We start from the raw sequence: 18,236 nt of genomic DNA on the forward strand, positions 1-18,236 counted from the left end.
AGAAGTTTTATGGGACTTACTGGGTTTGGAACCCCTACCTACCTGTAACTTCCCCTTACGCTCCCACAAGGCCTGAGCAGTCAGGGACTGGTATTTGGATTAGTCGATGGCATGACTCTCACGCAGGCACCACAAACAAATGCGGGTCCGTAATCGACATCTTAGACTTGCAGTCCCAGCATGTCTTAAAGCCAGACCGCAGAGTCAGAGGGGTCAAAGAAGACAACATATTCACAAGGATTACACAAGGCGCGCCGAGGCTCCGAAGCAAACACGAGTGCGAAAAAAATGGAACTGAGGCTAAAGGCGCCGTGTGTCCTATTTATAACATCCGGTTTTGTTGCCCTCGACGGAGGCCTACGAGGGACATCGACCCGACACCATAGACGAATGACGCCCTCTGCTGAAAAATTTCCGAAGTACACAGCTGTGGACATTACATGTCAAAGATATGGAATATGTTGGAGGACACAATCCATTCGAATCCGGTCTATATGCATAAAGGTGGTTCGGCAGTTTAGAGAGGTAATATTAAGAAAGTCTATTTCCGGAAGAGAACAAAGAAGAGCGGTTCAAGAGGCTTGTATTTACTTTATCAGTGGTCGAGGGCTTCTAGAAATAGAGGTCATGAGAGAGGACTCCGCATCAACAGCATAACAGTGTATGCTAAAGAAAAAGTCAAAAATAATAGTGCATCCTAAAAAGACGACCTATGAAGTTACCAAAAAGCTCAAAGCACAGGGGAGCAAATGAAGTAAGGGCAGAAGTGTAAAGCTAGAGACCATGCAGTATTTGTGTGAGGCAGCTAAATGGGCAGACAAGGCTACGTGGCCATCCTCCTTGCTCATCACATTTCATTATTTTATCTGCACTGATGTTTTAGAAAAACGGCATCTATGCGACCTGGGAAGGAATAGAAACCCAGCGGATTTAAACAGCAGGCTCATCCGAAAATCATGCAAGTCTTACACGTGTGTTTGCAGCTACAATCCACGCCAGTAGCAAAACAACCCAGTGACTTGCAAGGCTTCAATTTGGCCATTTACACTGGCCTGATAAATTGGTAATTACCCCTAAAAATACACCAAGATGCTGCAATTTTGAAGCACAGCCCCCAACCTCTCCCCCACACCACAAAGAAGCAAATCACATTGGACACACTTACTCTCTAAGCCACTCGGCTATGTCCTCAGCGGAGGCACCGTAGTTCTCAAAATGATGCAGGAACTTTCCTTTCCTGATGAGATGGGGAGAAAAAGCAAAGGAGTGTAAGTGCCTAACCTTGGAGCCAGCAGAGAGCAGAAAGCGATGAGTCTACACAGTACGAGCGTGCATTTAAGGGACTGACTGGAAGTAGCAGATGGTCGGGTATCCCTTGACATTGAATTCTTCCTTTATCCTCTCGAATTCAGCCGAGTAGACATTCATGCCTGCGAGCACCTGGAAAAAAAAAGGCCAGATCTTAAGCCTATTAGTCTTTGCCGTTTTGCTTGCGGCCTAAAAAAGAAAATATATAAATAATCGCAGCCTGATGTATTTGCTTGCAAACGCCATCCAAGTGTCGGTGGGCGAGTCAGGGCAATTTATTCCTTCTGCAGGGCTGTGTGCAGTGTGCGAAATTTCAATGTAGTGACTGTCTGGTCGAATTAAACAGATGGGCTAATAAAAACACCAGTCATTACAGCGCTTAGAAGATGGACGAGCCTGTCATGGCACAATATTATTCGTCAAAGTCTTGTGATGCATTGGGCTTTTGTTATAGGACAGATTTCTCACTAGCAACATTAAACAGTATATGCACACATAGGACTCATGAAAAGTGAGGATAATTCCGAGTTGTGCACCACACTGCGTAGACATGCATATGTTCTCACATTACAATATTAATTTACATTAAAAAAGAGAAGTTACTCATACAAGTGGTCATCCTTTAAATAACCATAGTCAATTACCAATACACAGAAAACAGATACAAATGTCATTCTAATCCTTTTATTAGAGTGTTCTTATCTGAAAAGACAGCAAAGAACCTTTACATAAACAATTACCCTAAAAGCTAGAAGGTGTGTGCACTTCTTGCTGTTTAACAATGTTTCTAATTCACTAAAACAGGAACACTGGATGTAGTACGGTCGGTTTTACTGGTGAGAGGATTTACAATTACAAAATCACTTTCAACATGACGCCGTGGCCGCTGCGGTGACAAGGTCAGCAACCGGACCTTGTCAAAGGGGGACGGGCACAGGAAGCACCCTCAGGCTGGGGTGGGCGGCCAGAGCCAGTCCTACCCCAAGAGGGCCCCAGTTCATGCCCCCTACTGAAGTCCCTCTTTATATTTGGGCAGTACCCATGTACATCACCCCATTCCTCTAGAAACACATGCTCAAAAGGAGACCACCGGCAAGAATGACCCCCCAAACCCACCATTGTCGCACGCAATCAACATGCCAGTGCAGGAGTCACCGAACTGGCAGAGTGAAAGAGAAGCGGCTGGGGGAAGAGCAGAAAATTTATGTGGGCACTGGGCCTGCCAAGCACCGCTCCCCAAAGCCAATACACACTGCAACCAAGCTACAGAAAACCCCCTAGTCCACCAGGGACATCTACGAAACGCCACTAGAGACTGCACCTAGATTGGGACACCCCCATCGCCCCCCCCCCCTCCCAAGACAAACTTGGACATTACACAGCACAACACGCCATTGTTGCCTCTCCTGGGTGGGGAAGACCGGGCCAGATCAATAATCTGAAAATGGGGAGAGCATACAAGAGCCTCCAAAAAACAGGAACATGTGGGTTGTTCAGGTGAGGCCAGAGGAGGAGGTGAAGGACCAAGAGACGAGCAAGAGGAAAGATGGCGGACTGAAGTGTGGAGGTGAGTTTTGGAGCAGGTGAGTTATTGGTTGGTAAGTGTAAGTAGTGCTGTGTTGTGAGTGTGCGTGCAACACTAGCGATTGAGACTATTAGAGAGAGTGTAGGGATTGATTGTGAAGTTTTGGTGAGTGAAAGGTGCGCGACTGAACAGAAAGTGAGGTGGAGTAGCAGTGTGGAGGTAGGAGTAGAAGTTTTGAAGTGAGGTGGAGTAGCAGTGTGGAGGCGGGAGTAGAAGTTTCGAAGTGAGGTGGAGTAGCAGTGTGGAGGCGGGAGTATAAGTTTGGAAGTGAGGTGGAGTAGCAGTGTGGAGGCGGGAGTAGAAGTTTCGAAGTGAGGTGGAGTAGCAGTGTGGAGGCGGGAGTAGAAGTTTCAAAGTGAGGTGGAGTAGCATTGTGGAGGTAGGAGTAGAAGTTTCGAAGTGAGATGGAGTAGCAGTGTGGAGGCGGGAGTAGAAGTTTGGAAGTGAGGTGGAGTAGCAGTGTGGAGGCGGGAGTAGAAGTTTCGAAGTGAGGTGGAGTAGCAGTATGGAGGTAGGAGTAGAAGTTTGGAAGTGAGGTGGAGTAGCAGTGTGGAGGCGGGAGTAGAAGTTTGGAAGTGAGGTGGAGTAGCAGTGTGGAGGCGGGAGTAGAAGTTTGGAAGGATGGAAGCTGTAGCAGTGTGGAGGCGTGAGTAGAAGTTTCGAAGTGAGGTGGAGTAGCAGTGTGGAGGTGGGAGTAGAAGTTTCGAAGTGAGGTGGAGTAGCAGTGTGGAGGCGGGAGTAGAAGTTTGGAAGTGAGGTGGAGTAGAAGTTTGGAAGGGTGGAAGCTGTAGCAGTGTGGAGGCGCGAGTAGAAGTTTCGAAGTGCGGTGGATTAGCAGTGTGGAGGCGGGAGTAGAAGTTTCGAAGTGAGGTGGAGTAGCAGTGTGGAGGTGGGAGTAGAAGTTTGGAAGTGAGGTGGAGTAGCAGTGTGGGGGCGGGAGTAGACGTTTTGAAGGATGGAAGCTGTAGCAGTGTGGGGGCGGGAGTAGAAGTTTGGAAGGATGGAAGCTGTAGCAGAAAATGTGAGACATCGGAAGAACAGAGGATGAAAGGCGCAGTGAGTAGAAATAGAGAAGCAGCAGAGTTTGCAGTAGGAGAAAAAGAGAAGCGATTAGGATACAGGGGGGCCGGAAGAAGAAGGCATTGGGTAATGTTTGAACAGCACATCACAAAAGTAATGAATTGCCATTTGCAACTGTGGCCACTTTTTTCATTGGTGCACGAGACCCCAGTCCGACCCCGTTGGTAAGAATGTGAGGCCTTTGCAAAGAATGTTCAATTTGAAGAAGCCATCGAGCCACCTAGCTGCTCAACACGCGTTCCTGCAGTTTTGATTGACCTCAGGGCGACATTTAAAGGGTTTAAACAGAGCTCCTCCCCCCGGTCAGTTATCGGGACACAGGCCCGAGTGCCGCAAAATCACAGGTGCGCATTTCCGCGAGGGGGCGCCGCCTGCAACTGCACTTCAGCGGGTCCAGACTTGGCGCACACGTTTTCAGAGAAGCGCCCAGACGTCCGCAGCGCGCCCATGCTAGCATTTAGCTCTCGAGTTCAGGCGGCGAGTGATGTGTGACGAACTCTAGTGCCCGTTATTAAAGACTGCAGTTGATTAATGTAGAGGCGACAGTTGCGCACATAGAAATCAACAGCTTGGGCTGCAGGGAACTGAGAAAAGAATACATGGTTCACATTATTTTTCGAGACGGTCGTTTTCTTCTCTTTTGGGTGTAGATGGAATTGGACATCTTAGTTTTTGCTCGCCAGCTTTTGGCGCCTCCGTTCGGAGAGCAGTGGACATATTCCCCGTGGGAGATGCGCCTTGTAGAAGCCCTAACCTAAGCACAATAAATGAGATCGCGAGCGGACCTACATTAGAGGACACTGAACAATGAGGCGCCGCAGATGAAGGGAAGGCAGGGTTTGAAGGGGGCAACACGGGCCCCAACAGTCAAAATTAATGCACCCTGAGCACCCCAAGAACGTAGCAATAGTTTGCAGGGTGCCCCTCAGATTGGCGATATGCACATCATTGCGAAATGTGCATGTTTTACTGCGCAGTCCAGTGGTAGAAGTGAACAAAACAAAAGCAGTGGAACGCTGCCCCCGACCGTTCCCACTCACTTCGACCACTGGGGAGAGTCTGCATGTAGAGGAGACAGCTGATGGAGGGCCTCATTACGAGAATGGATGCAGTGAGGAACAGTGGTTATTTTGAATACTACCCAATTATGAGTGGAGCGGCAATGGGGGTACACACATTTATGGGGTAAAAAACCTTAATTAGCACATGTGGTAGAGTATATAACCAATAGTGCATGCATTACCAACCCATAATTAGGTGGTACTTTTTTAAAAATATGGGTGGGGTTAATGTTGACTGGTGTATTACTATTCCGTCCATACTCCTAATGGAGTTCTTGGTCATTCCTGCCCCAGGAAATGATAACCGATCAATAAAGGGCCTGACAAGATTTGGGGACCTTCAGCTTTTACCCTCCGAGTCTAGAGGATGGGCGTGAGTGCAGCCTATTGGCTGTTGACAGTCACACGCTCTGTGACGCAGGCCCAAGAGGAGATCTACAGGCACACCCCCAGGCCACACCAGTGCACGCATCCCTAGTGTAGTCTGTAAAACTTGCCCCATAACTGAAAGTCACCAAAATGACTGGAGGTTATCAGTACAGCAGTGAGGAAATGGTCTTGGAAAGGGTGACCGGCCTCCATGAGTCACGTGATACAGACGTGACAAGCGTTTTCCGAGTGCCATCCAGATCTCTAAAAGCTACGTATATAACCGACCCCTTCAGATTGAAGGAAAAAAATGCCCATTCTGCTCCCAGGCCCGATCTTTAGAGATGGCTCTTTCTAAACCTCTTACAGGTCTGGTCATTCATTCGTGCAAATGTTAAATTAGTAACGGTAAAGTGGCGGTATCTTCCCCTTCAGATTTTGGTCAGTTTCCCCCGAGCCTAGGGTACACAGAGATGCCTAGAAAAGATTATCCACTTCATGTAGGGCTGGGTTCATATCCTTTTCCCAGGATGCACTACTTTCACTGTGTAAGGTTGTGTCCCTGAATTATGTAGCACCACTTTAATCTCCCCTCGATAGTCTAATATCGCCAAGTTAGGCCAGGTTTTGTGGCCAACCTAAAATGGCTAACTTGGGGAGGGAAGACGCTAAGCCCGGTGTGGATTAGCCTCCGTTCTCTACTAGGGAATCTCTACTGCCCTGAAAGTAAATAAGTAAAAACCAATAGACTGGGAAGTAGTCTTTTGCGATAGTTTTGGTAGAAGGTTTAGTAGCCTCACTAGCCTTGGTCCCAACAGTGTATCAGGTTTTCGAATCCCACCTCTGACACCACTTGTGGCAAGTCAGACATAAGAGACGGACAAGGAAGACATGTTTCAACAAGATTGTTTACTCACGAAAATGAAAAGCAACATTTAACCCTATTTCTTTGATGAAATTCCTAAGCAAGAAAACAAACTGCTCATCAGGCCGTCTCACAAATAAATTCAGTTGTCGGTCAAACCCTACACTAACCTACCATCTGCCCTACCACTATGAAAAGAAAGAAAGAGTATAAGCTTTAATTTACAGTAGAATTACCCCCCCCATTGGGTAAATTAGTGGTGACTGGTTTTCTGAACCCTACCAAAGAGTACTCACAGTCGCTTCCAGCCCATGGCTTTGTAGAATGGTTCCAATCAAAAATAACCAAAAAGTCTCTCAGCTCTCCTTTTGGGTTAAAATAATGTCAGCGTCAGGTATTCCTAACAGTTTCTAATTCATCCCTTCTCCTGGGATGTGCCCTCCTGACCAGATTATGTCGGTATTGACAACAACAAAATTCTCTTTCCCTTCTGGGTTATTCACATTCTTAACCTCGGGTAGGATAAGGGCCTGTACAGGTGTGCTTGGTTTGTAAACCCTCCCTTGTGGGCTGGATGGTTTTGCCGCCCTGGGTGAACAATGGGCCTGCTCAGTCCTGCTATGTTATCGCTTCCCACACCTCCTCTGGGGTTATTCGTATTCTCAGCCTGGGGTGGCCAACAGCCAGCTTCAGCTCTGCTTGGTTTGATGCTCCCTCTCACCCCCGTCCTGGGTCATTAGCCCCATGTGGGCTCAGATCGGCTCTGCTCGGTTTTGGTTATCACTTTGGTCACCCCCCACAGGGTATTCACCTTCTTAGCCCTTGCACAGGCTTTGCATTTGTTTAGCCAGAGTGAGCTTGTTGCCGCTCACGCCCCCTCGTGGGGTAGTCAGTTTCAGCCCACAGTGAGTCACAGGCCTGCTCGGCCGGTTTTGGTTCATCGCTTCTTAACCCCTCCGGGTATAATATTATTCTCAGCCTAGCATGGGCTTGGTTGGGGCCTCACCACCCTCCTCGTATGCTACTGCATACCTTCTTTCCTGTTGTTGGTCTGGCCAGTCGGCTGTTTCTGCGCTGGCTCTCCCTTCTCAGGGCTTTGGCGTCGGCAAGACAGGGCACCGGCACGTCTTGCTTCCTTCGGTTTTGCTTCCTTCTTCAGCTACTTCAGGCTAGTTGGGGTCTCCCCCTTTGTTGAAGCAGAAGCGTTCCGCAGACTACCTAGTGTCTCCACCCACCACACCCACTGTGTGGCTCTCAGCTCCTCCTGCGAGAGAGCGACTCCTTCCTCTGCGCGTCTGCAAAAGCCAGTGTTTCTCACTTTTGGGCTGATTCTCCCTTGCTCGCTCTGTGATGTCCAGCTCTATTTAGGTTCCTCCCTGGAATAGCAGGGGCGATTGGTCCTGGTTTTCATGGGGATGAGGTAACAAAAACAGGTCTGAAACCAAGCCATCCACTTTAAAAGGGCTCTGTACACGATTGCCTTGTTCAATTCCCATATATACAACAAACACTGTGGACTTTGAAGTGAAGGGAGATGGGATGGAATCATTACTTGTGCATTCATCGTCCAGAGAGAGGAGTCACCCCTAATGGGATCCCACTTGCCCCATCTCCTCAGGAGGGCATTGCGTAGCAGGATCACCTCTCTAGTCTCGACCAGTGTGGCTCTCCCTGTGGCGAAGGGACGAATTCCCTGGTTTCGTCACACTTTGCACGTGTATATACACCCCAGCCAGGAAAGACTGAGCTAGACTGGTCGGGGAAAGCCGACGATTCCTCACAGGGTGAGGGGAGATTTAAACCCTGGACAGGATGTTTGGATTTTATGTGTAAAGACAGAGGTGGAGAGACCTAGAGACGAGCAGGAGGAAGGAGGGAGTGGTGGCTTGTGGAGAAGGCGAGGTATTGGTTAAGGTCTGAATGTAGTTCTGTGTGGGCGTTTGTGTGGGGTGTGAGTAGATAAGGAAGTGTAAGTTGTGTTTGTGAAGCAAATTATATTGGGTGAATGAAGGGTGATTGAGTAGTTGTAGTGTGGAGGAGGAAGTAGTGTACAGGAGGTGGTGGTAGTAGTGGGGATGAGGTAGTAATAGGGGGAAGAAGGGAGTTGCAGAGCGAGATGGAGGAGTATAAAAGTGAAAGGAGGAGTACCATCAAAGGATGGAGGAAGAATCTAGCATGAATGACATCATAGGGAAAGTAGAGTGGTGGGAGGAGTAATGGGGAGAAGATCAGAAGAGTTGTAAAGGGGCGAGGCGCGATTGAGCTTGATAGACCAAGACTGAATCGATCATTGTGTTTGTAAGGTACTAACCAAGATCCAATTAGATCACTAACACATGGATAGAGTAGGGACAGCTAAGAATTCTCTGAGGGAGTCTAGACAGTCATCTTTTAGGTCATCACTTGGAGTACAAGACAGCGCGAGACAGTAGGAGTCAACTTTCAATAGCACTAACTGGGAGTTACAGACTCCTGGTTTAGAGGGGTGGGGGGTGGACCCCGCCTTTGGTCAGATTAAAAAAAAAAACATTGTGGCTCAGCTCTAGTGTGAGCCAGAACTAAGGAAGTACGTGGAGGCATGCTTGCGACAACCTTGGGACTGGATAACACATCTGCCCATGGTTGGCACAAGGAGCAGAGCTGCATCCAATTCCCCTCTTCTGTTAAGCGCTTGCACAGTACAGCTGGAATCCAGAAGCTAATAGCAAATTATGTTCTCAATCCCCTGAAAAGTGTTTTCTGAGCGTGTATTTGGGTTTCACTTGCATGCAGATGTTGTTGCATGGGGTACAGGCGCTCGGGGGTGAGGTTGTTGGTCCTTATTTCCAAACAGATCTTTCTCTTAGAGGGCAAGTAGCAAATAGTGCTCACAGCGAGGGTGACCAGGTAGTCCTTCCCATATTGTCCCCCCCAGCATCATCCACTGGCATTGGAGGTCCCTGGCCACTTACGTCACCGCAGCAAGTGTCCCCAAAACAAGGCTGGGGACTTTGTCACAGGACTCAGACCTTTACTGTTTAAGCACCTACCTGGCAATAAATACCCAGTAAGTGGCTACTCGACTATATACACATCCAGGTCCAAGCTCGTGCGCTTTGCTGTCCCAGGATGAGCATCTCTGACGACTTCACTTCACAAATGACACATACGACAGCAGGCTTTGCTCAAGCTCTCGGTATCCAGATTTGCAGGGTAATCTGACAGTGCATGGCTACCAGAAACATTTTCAGAAATATTAGTGTTCCATCAACTTTACAAAGGAAGCCTGGCAGAAAACACAATCGACTTGTTCATGGAACCGTGCCCTATGCCAGGCACTTAAGTGAGAGACTTTGGAATTATGATGGACACCATCCATACACTTCAATTCCAGATGTCCATAATAGTTATGTTTAACCCATCTTCTATAGCCTTACACAAAGTGAAGGTCGTTATCCAATTATAATGCCCCCTTCTGAGATCTAACGGATAATGGGACAAAGGGGCAACTGCAATATATGTTTTGCAGTTGTAGTGGTTTGGTGAAAGAAAATTGACAATTAGTAAAGTAAACACACAAAACATGTTAGTAGATTAAACGTGGGTTATGTTGCAATATTTAAATAATAAGTTTGTCTTTATATGATAAGCCTTTTCATTGTAAAATTGGTTAAAGTGTAAACTTTTATCATGAACATGCATTATTTGTAATGCAAAGGTGAACAGATTCTCTGTACGAAAGTGAAAGCATCGATTCAGGTTTTAGCTTTCACCAGGGTAAGATACATTGAATGCGGTTTGTCACAATTAAAATGTAGAGAACAAATAATCTGCCGGGAAATTGCACGACTGTTTTCTTGAATGTAGAGAAATGCTTGCTACAGTTTCCCCATCTGCGTCTGAAGTCAGAATGTTTGCGATGCGGTCAGTATCCGTAGTTATTGACTGCATTCAGGTCATTTGGTTTGGGTGGCTGGGGGCTATTAACGACCTTCATGTTCTAATAAGATTTAGGCAACCTCTTCTTCTTGTGCCATTTTCTCATCACATAATAGCTGTCAAGGTCTTTGTTTCATCCTGGCTGGATTTTTGTAATGCCATCATTCCGGGTCATTCTGTTCAACCACTTGAAAGCATGTCTCATTCTAAAAGAATGCCGGTGTGAATTTCATCCACAAACTATACTGTGTGCTCATGTTGCTTCTCTAAGCAGCTGTCTCAGGATACTCTGCATCCCTAATTGTCATTGACCTCTCGGCTACTAACTATACAGGCTACCACCCTATGATGTGGCATTTATAAGTCGCCTCTACACAAGTGTTTCTAGGCGCGACAAGACAAGGAGGGAGAAACAAAGGGAGGACAAAATGACGATCGTACTAGGCCTTGTGTCATTCAGATCGCGCAAGTGCGTGGAAGAGGGAAGAGGAGAAGTGCCAGGGGGGAGGGAGGCGAAGGTGGAAGTGCAGTTAACTCACAAGAGCAGCCAGTGGGTGGCTCATAAGTGCAGAGAGAGGGTAGGGTTGCAGATACAGAACCTCAAGTGCTGGGGAGCCCAGAGGCAGTGCAAGGAAAACTGGACATGCAGGAGCCTGGGCCCGAGCTCACAGGGTGACCAGTGCGCGGAGCAGTCAGGTCCATAGAAAGGTTATCTTCCATCACCCAGATTCATGATCCATCCCCATCCTGTCTCACTGTATTTACACCCAAGTATTAGGCCGCTTCACCTCACACCATTGCCTTCGGCTGTATGACATTTCCCAAGGCTCTTCCTTTTTGACTTTGAAACCTTTGAGGAGGCACGCTAATTGGCTAACATCTATTTTAAAGGGCCATTCAGATTTTGATTCCTACACCAACACCCAAATCTACTTACAATTAGAACAGGATTCCAGCGTTCTCCATGTGACAGAATGCTCTGATGTCATGAACATTGAATGAAAAACGACTTTCATGAGAACAGGTCTAAATCCTAAATTCTCCTCCTCTCCAAAAGTGTTGCCCCGCAGAGGCACATTACTTGACATGAACACGTTGGCAAACCTGACACTCATGTTCAGAAAATGTGGAACCCATGACAAAGTTGCTTTGTCTGCCAAAACCTTATTTAAAAAAAAATAATTACCAATTTATAACATTTAGATACAAAACCTGATCATAATCAATGCAGATGAATAGAAGAACAAGTCTACAATAAAAAAAAAACATTCTGCCAAACCTATTAAGTCCTTAGAGCTACTCCCCTTCATTTTCTCCTTCAAAATGTTGCAACCCTCATGTCCTGGATTCTTTCTGGCCGGGATTAGTGGAACCTCTAGTGCGTCCGATTACCCAGATTACCCAAATTACCCATATTATCTCAGGAATAAGCAACCTCACTACACGCCTTCCCGCACTGCAAGATCTTCCACTCTCGACCTCGTCTGCATCCCTCCTTCTGCTCTACCCTTGGTGCCCACAACTTAGGAATGGACTCCCTTCACACATCCAAGCTACAGCGAACCACTTGCCCATCAGAAAAGGATTCAAGACCCACTTGTGCTCCAGAGCATTTGAATTCCGCCTTGTTCTCCCCGCCACTTGACAAGTGTTTAGATGCTGCCTCTGGTGGCGTGTTGACACTGTACAAGCTCAAATTAAGCGTGTTGAACATGCCGCAGCCGGGATGCTCACACCACAACTCGAGCAAGTCACTCCTAGCGTTGTTAAAGTTGTGCAGAAAAAGAGTTCACATACAGTGTGATTTATTTGAAGCAATGTATTTCGTTCCTTAAAAGACATTTTGTTAAGTCGGTGCTCAGCTCAAGCACACAAGTCTCTTGTATACTTCAGAAGGAGATGTCATTTTTTATCAGATGCTTTGGTGCCACAGCTACGCTTTCCACAGTGCAGCCTCAGAGCCCTTAGCTCAGCCTTTCCTTACAAGCCTCGCCCTCTGTACATGCATGAACATCTGTTATAAAATGCAGCACCTTACTCCCCTCGACATACTGGTCACACATTAAAGACAAGCCAAAACCAAGATGAAGACTCGCACAGCCTTTACTGTAATTACTGATACTTGCACACTTCCATGCGGCAGCCAAAGAAAAGAACTACCTTTTTAGTCTATTAAACAATTAGTTAAATTATTGAGCTGAAAAAGTGAATGATTTCATTGGTTGCCCATGCAATATACTAGGAGTATGCACCACGCACTAATGGATAGTCAGATGCAAGAAGCTGCCAGTGACATTTCCGTGCTCCCCATTGTGAGAAACCTGAAGGTGTCTCACCCGCTAGTCCCTGGGGATCTGTCATCCAGGAGGCCAAGACACGGCCATCGCTATTGGATCCAGTTCCTGGGGGTGGACCAGTGCGGGAGGATACAGTGGATGGGGGAGATGGGTCTTCAGGGAGTGGAAGTGGGACAGCGAAAGTTGAGACGTAGTATCCCCTTCCTTATGACACCTTTTCCCCATCCTGCCCTGTAGGATACTTAGAAAGTCTACCCCCACCCCTTTTCCAACAGAAACACTTTCTCATACAATGGACTAAAACCAGAGACGTTTACCCGACATGTCCCTACAAAAGGGTCAGACAGTCAGGCAATTGCTGATAACGACACACAACTGATTGCCCTTTCCCTTCCCCACAGGGATAAAAGGCAGAGCATGAGAGCACACTTTAATCAAGGCCGAACGCACAAAGAAGCAGCTATTCCGGCATGGCAGTTCAAACGGAGGAGAAAAGCAGAGAGATCTGAAAGGAAGACCAAGAGGGAATTGCCCTTCCTCTTTTCAACCCTCGCTTTGACATCCGTGCAGAGCCTGCTGATGTAGTTTCGAATCCCGGCAGCGCCAAACTCAGCCTTTCATCCTTCTGAGGTTGATAAATGAGCACCACACACTTTGGGAAATAAGCAGCGCTAAGATACATGAGGGCTCGTAGAGCTATATAAATGCACAAACAAACCCAGACCTGCAAAGCCTCTGTGAAAGCAAATGCAAGACCGGGAATCACAGCTGGTGAGTGGTGTGTCTGATGTCAGCGGTACGTGGAACCCTTCTTCACTGATTGCCAGGGCGGGGAGAAGCTGTTGCCATTGTGGTACCATCCTTGACTCCAGCGAGAAAGGAAAAGCCAACAAGTTTAGCACAGTCGGCGAGTCGGAAGAAACTGATAGTGGACTGGACTGTGTTAAACTCATGGTTGCAGTGGCAACATTGTATGTGAAGATAAAAGATAGACAGAGGTCTTTTGTGAGTGAAATTGGAACCAGACAGAGTGGTGCGGTGAAATGTGGGTGCTCATTCGAAGGTCTCTATTTGGTACCCCTCTGATGAAAGAAAGTGAAGGTATTGAACTAAGAACCTTTTGGTTAGCGAAACTACAAAGACCAAGAGGCCTAAGGGGAGGCAGCAGATGGTGTCACTTGTAGAGTTGAATGTCTGGCACATTGTGAAAACTAAGTGAACTGTGATAATTGACCTTGCCCCAGAAGCTCACCATCTCCAGAGCTGTGGTTCTCTCTATCCGGGACTACTGCAACAGCCTCTTTCTAAATCTGCCTGCCTCTACTCTGCGCCCTCTGCAACTCATCCAGAACAGAAATGCAAGACTTGTCCTTGGCCTTAAGCCTATTGTATCTCTCTAGGACTGAAATCTCTACATTGGCTCCTAGTGGTGGTCGAGGATTAAGTTCAAAACCCTCTGCATTGTCCACAAGCCCTTCTGGGGCCTGGGACCGCAATACCTTCAACTCTCTCTTCCTAAATATCTTCCTTCTTGAGCTCTTTGCTCATCCACCTCCAACTCTCTCAGGGTCAGTCGCTTCTCCAAACAGCGAGCTGGTGGTTGATCTCTTTCTTCTGCTGGGGCCTCCCTCTGGAACAGGCTCCCAGCCTCTCTGAAACTTGAGAAACATCTCCTGTCCCGAAAGCACCTCAAGACCTTCCTCTTAGCTTCTGCTTTCTCTCCTCCTCTCCCCAGCTGATCTGGCTGAATCTGAAACTGCACTGATCTCGGGCCCAGGTCACCTCCCCGCCAGTTGCACACCTGCACTGCCCCCTTGGCAACCCTTGCACTCTGGGACTGTTTCTGTATGCCTACACCCCATACTAGCACTTGACCCCTGATGTCTGCACTTACACTTGCCACCAGCTGGGCCGCACTTTCATTTATTGTCTTTATTTCACTGTTATCCTATGTACTGCACCTCCCCATCCTCCCACACTTTTCCCCTTCCTCCCTCCCCTGCACTTGCGTGATCTCAATGTCACCTGGCCTAGTAGGATCGTTGTCCGGCTTCCCTCTGTTTCCCCTCCCTTGCCTCGTCGTGCCTTAAAACACTTGTCTATAGGTGCGTTATAAATGCCATATCATATCAAACGTGAACCCGACTGAGGGATGCCTGCAAATGGGGGTAAATAGGGAAGATACCCATGAACATTGTGATGACAAGCATGAACCCGACTGAGGGATGTCCACAGTGAGTCAGTGATTTGAGCCTGGCTGAGGGGAATAAAAGGGTGAAGAGTAATCACCCGATGTGAAGAGTACTAGAAGGAACTTTTGTTTGTTGTTTTGATATATCAAGCCCTCTGGGGCAGGAGACTTTGCATAAGAGAGACTTGGGCACAGAAAGCCTTGATATCGAGGAAAAGGAACTGTAATCTTGTGCTGGAGAAGCCCAAGAGTGTGCTGTGCTCAAGAGTCCTGCCCTTGTCCCATGCTAAAAATATGGGAAAGGGAGACCGGTCATAACATCCTGACATCATTTTGTGAACATTATCCCACACTATTTTGTAGCACAGAGGTAAGGATTGGCAATAGTTTATTTTAGTATAAGCCCTTTTTATTTGACTAGACTCCACCAGGACTGTATTATTGTTTGATGGTCGTAGCTGGCTCCCATCTTAGATTTAGATTAGATGTATAGGATTAGATATATACACAGGGTTTGACGGATTAAGTAAAACTACCTTTTATCTTCGATCCAACCTGTCACTGCTGAGGACATGGGGCCATAGCCCACTTTTACTACTTACATATGAACGACATCTGACGGCGCTCTTTGTTGGGAAAGTACTCTCAAACATTTTACTCATATTTTAAAAAGTTATATTTGAGTTTTTATTGTACCCCATTATTAAAAGCATCTTGCACAGAAACTTTATACCTTCCATATTGGAAGTCCTAAACCGACCTCAATGAAGTGGGGGAACCCGGTTGTTTACTCAAATTCATCACCCATGACCATTGGCTGTTATATCTGCACTTCAAGTACTTGCACTTTATACGAACCATTCATGTAGCATTGGAAATCATGATTTAGTTTGCCTATCTTGTACACTTTAAAAGAATACACTATATATTATTGAAGAACAACAATCTGTTTTGCCAATGCTGCTATTTAAGGAGCACTTTAATTGCTATTCGTGGGTGGGTATTAAAAGAAGGCATGCCGTTGTTGCAATGTTCGTCAGAGAAGTAGTCATTAAAATAGAGCATGTTCATATACACTTGCAGGGTTTTAATGATAAATGTTTTAAAGAATACATACTTGTATGCCCGAAGACCAAATAAAGTTTTTACTGACTCAATCAGGAAGATGCTACTTGGCGTTGCTAAAGGCGGGGGGGGGGGCAGCGGGGGGATATAGCCGCGGGGTCTTGATTGTATCCCTGGTTAGAAGCTCAGGGCCTACAACCAAAAGCCCAGCTAGCCCAGAGCCCTGACAGTCCCGACATGAGCATAGCCCCGGATCTTTTCCAGCCCTAACACCACCCCTAATCTGAGATTGAAAGCATAAGAGGCAGTGGAGGGGGAGAAGAGCAGTGTACTAGATGTGGAAAAGCGCCCAGGGACTTGAAGAGCACTGAACTGCAGAGACAGGTGCACCCACCAAGAGGTTAGAATTCACTTTTTATAGATTATATTCACTATGAGATCTTAATATCAATATGTAGCCCATATAAACATTACAAAAAAACAAATGCCTACTTTAAAATGGTCCAAAGATAAAACTATTGTTCAGAATACTGGTGTAGTAATTGCTACCGTTTTAATAAAGGTTCTGTGTACTATACCATTCTTTAGCAAAAAAATACATCTAACTGAAATCTTTCATTCAAGTCCAAATAACAGCAGCAATAAATGCAAGCAAAAATATCTTTAAAGAATGTGCGTTATTTCTTGTAGGTTAGTTTTCCTAGAGCATGGACCTGGCCTCCACAGCCCTGCCAAGTGAGCTTTTACAACAGACATAACCTTCATTTAGACAAATATTGCGCCAGAATTCAGGTACAAACAGATTCTGGGGCTGCAAGAACAGAAGCTATCAACAAGGATAATATTGGCAAACAACGGCAGATATTTCAAGTAGTTGTAATGGCATTGCTTTAAAAATATTTGTTTTTAAAGCATGAATGTATTAATCAAAAGCACCTTGGCGAATGACAATAGAGTACACACGTACATATGTGAATTAGCCCTGTAACCGGCACTCAGATTGATTTCTGTGGGCAGCCATTTTAGAATGACTGCCAATTTCCAGCAACTGTTTCAATGCAAAAATGTTAGATTGATCCCTGGAAGCTTGACAATGCTCTGCTGAGACAACATCCCGTCTCAAAGTAAACCCAGGGCCACACTGCTGAAAAGGGGGGTGGTTTCATTCGAAAAAGGCGGTCCACAGACGTCAATGAGTGCTAATTTACATATAGTCTGCCAGTCACAGAGGTGCCACTGATGATTCTTTCAATGCTATTAAAGAACACAAATGCACAATACCACTTTTGTGACAGGGTAAGAGACCGGATCCTCCCAATAGGCTATGGGGCGCCATCTCAACCTGTGGCAGGTGGCCTACCATGCTGTTTTCCAGAGCCAGTCGTACTTTGAGGCATGGTCGTCGGAGTTCGAAGGACCCCGGTCTCTGCCCTTCCGGTGTGTGCCTGGTTACAAATGTCAAGCTCTGTCTATTAACCCATAACTGGCCAGCACAGGACATGGCAGGTATCTTTCTATGTTTTTCCAAGACTAAACACCCAGAACTCCTTGCAGTGGAGAAAGAAGCAAGCAATCCCACAACGACAGAACCAGTGATGAACTGCAGGACCACGGAACGATAAGAGCTGCAAACCAGCCATTCGTAAGATTCACGCTATAGCTGTTAGAGATGCGAGAGTGAATGAGGTTTGTACGGCCCGTCGAAAAGCTCACGCAGTCCTTGCATTGGGAAGATCACGCAAACAAGAACTTTGATGGGGAATGTAATTGAAACTGGTTGCCACTGCAGAACTCGGGTGGACCCTAGCTAAAATAACACATGCCTATGAACTTGACTTTGCCTGTCATGGGCCACCATGGAAAAACTCTGGTAGACGCAAGTTGGAAGAGGGGGCTGGTATTCCGAGGCCTATGAAAGCCTCACACCTGTACCAACTGACCTTGGGGAAATAAGCTACTCATTTGGCATAGGATACAGGTGGACATCAGGACCAATGGTAGGGGGAGGAGCAGAATAAAAGGAGAAGCTGGAGGCAGGGCAGTGTGGGTTGTTTGGGTGAGGTCAAAGGAGGAGGCCAACCAAGAGAATAAGAGGAAGGACTGTGCAGAAGAACATGGTTGAAGATTGTAAAGAGCATGTGCAAGGTCAGGTATCGGTTGTTAAGTGAAAGAGAAAGTGGTACTTGGGTGTGAGTGTGCAAGGTGGGACGGTGAGTTAGTAGAATGGGTTGATTGTAGAGTGGGAGGACAGTAGTGGAGGGAGAGCACAGTAAAGTGACGAGGGAAGAGTAGTAGAGGAGCGAGTCGTGGAGGCGCATGTCATGGATGGGCGGGCCGTGGAGATGGAAGAAGAAGGGAGAGTGGTAGAGAGGAGAGCAGTAGAATGGGGGAGGAGGGGAGCGCTGTGGAGTGCAGTCCAATTCATGTCTTACATGGGGACGTCTGGCCTGTGCCTACCCCCACCTCCAATTAATTTCCTAAATTCAAGAAAGTACCA

At 46.9% G+C, this 18,236-nt stretch overlaps 1 protein-coding gene across 2 annotated transcripts in view; it reads right to left on the reverse strand.

Annotated features, from left to right (window-relative positions):
* PDIA5 (protein disulfide isomerase family A member 5) overlaps positions 1–18,236 on the reverse strand; it is a 904,279-nt gene that overhangs the window by 419,491 nt on the left and 466,552 nt on the right. For both annotated transcript variants that reach the window (XM_069616684.1, XM_069616685.1), the window contains exons 9-10: positions 1,349–1,440; positions 1,166–1,237 (exon numbers count right to left, since the gene is read on the reverse strand). In XM_069616684.1, the coding sequence (XP_069472785.1) occupies positions 1,166–1,237; positions 1,349–1,440 (164 nt within the window). The remainder of the gene's footprint in view (positions 1–1,165; positions 1,238–1,348; positions 1,441–18,236) is intronic.

Source organism: Ambystoma mexicanum, chromosome 9 (genome assembly GCF_040938575.1).
Source record: "Ambystoma mexicanum isolate Mex_15411 chromosome 9, UKY_AmexF1_1, whole genome shotgun sequence".
Taxonomy (NCBI): Eukaryota; Metazoa; Chordata; class Amphibia; order Caudata; family Ambystomatidae; genus Ambystoma; species Ambystoma mexicanum.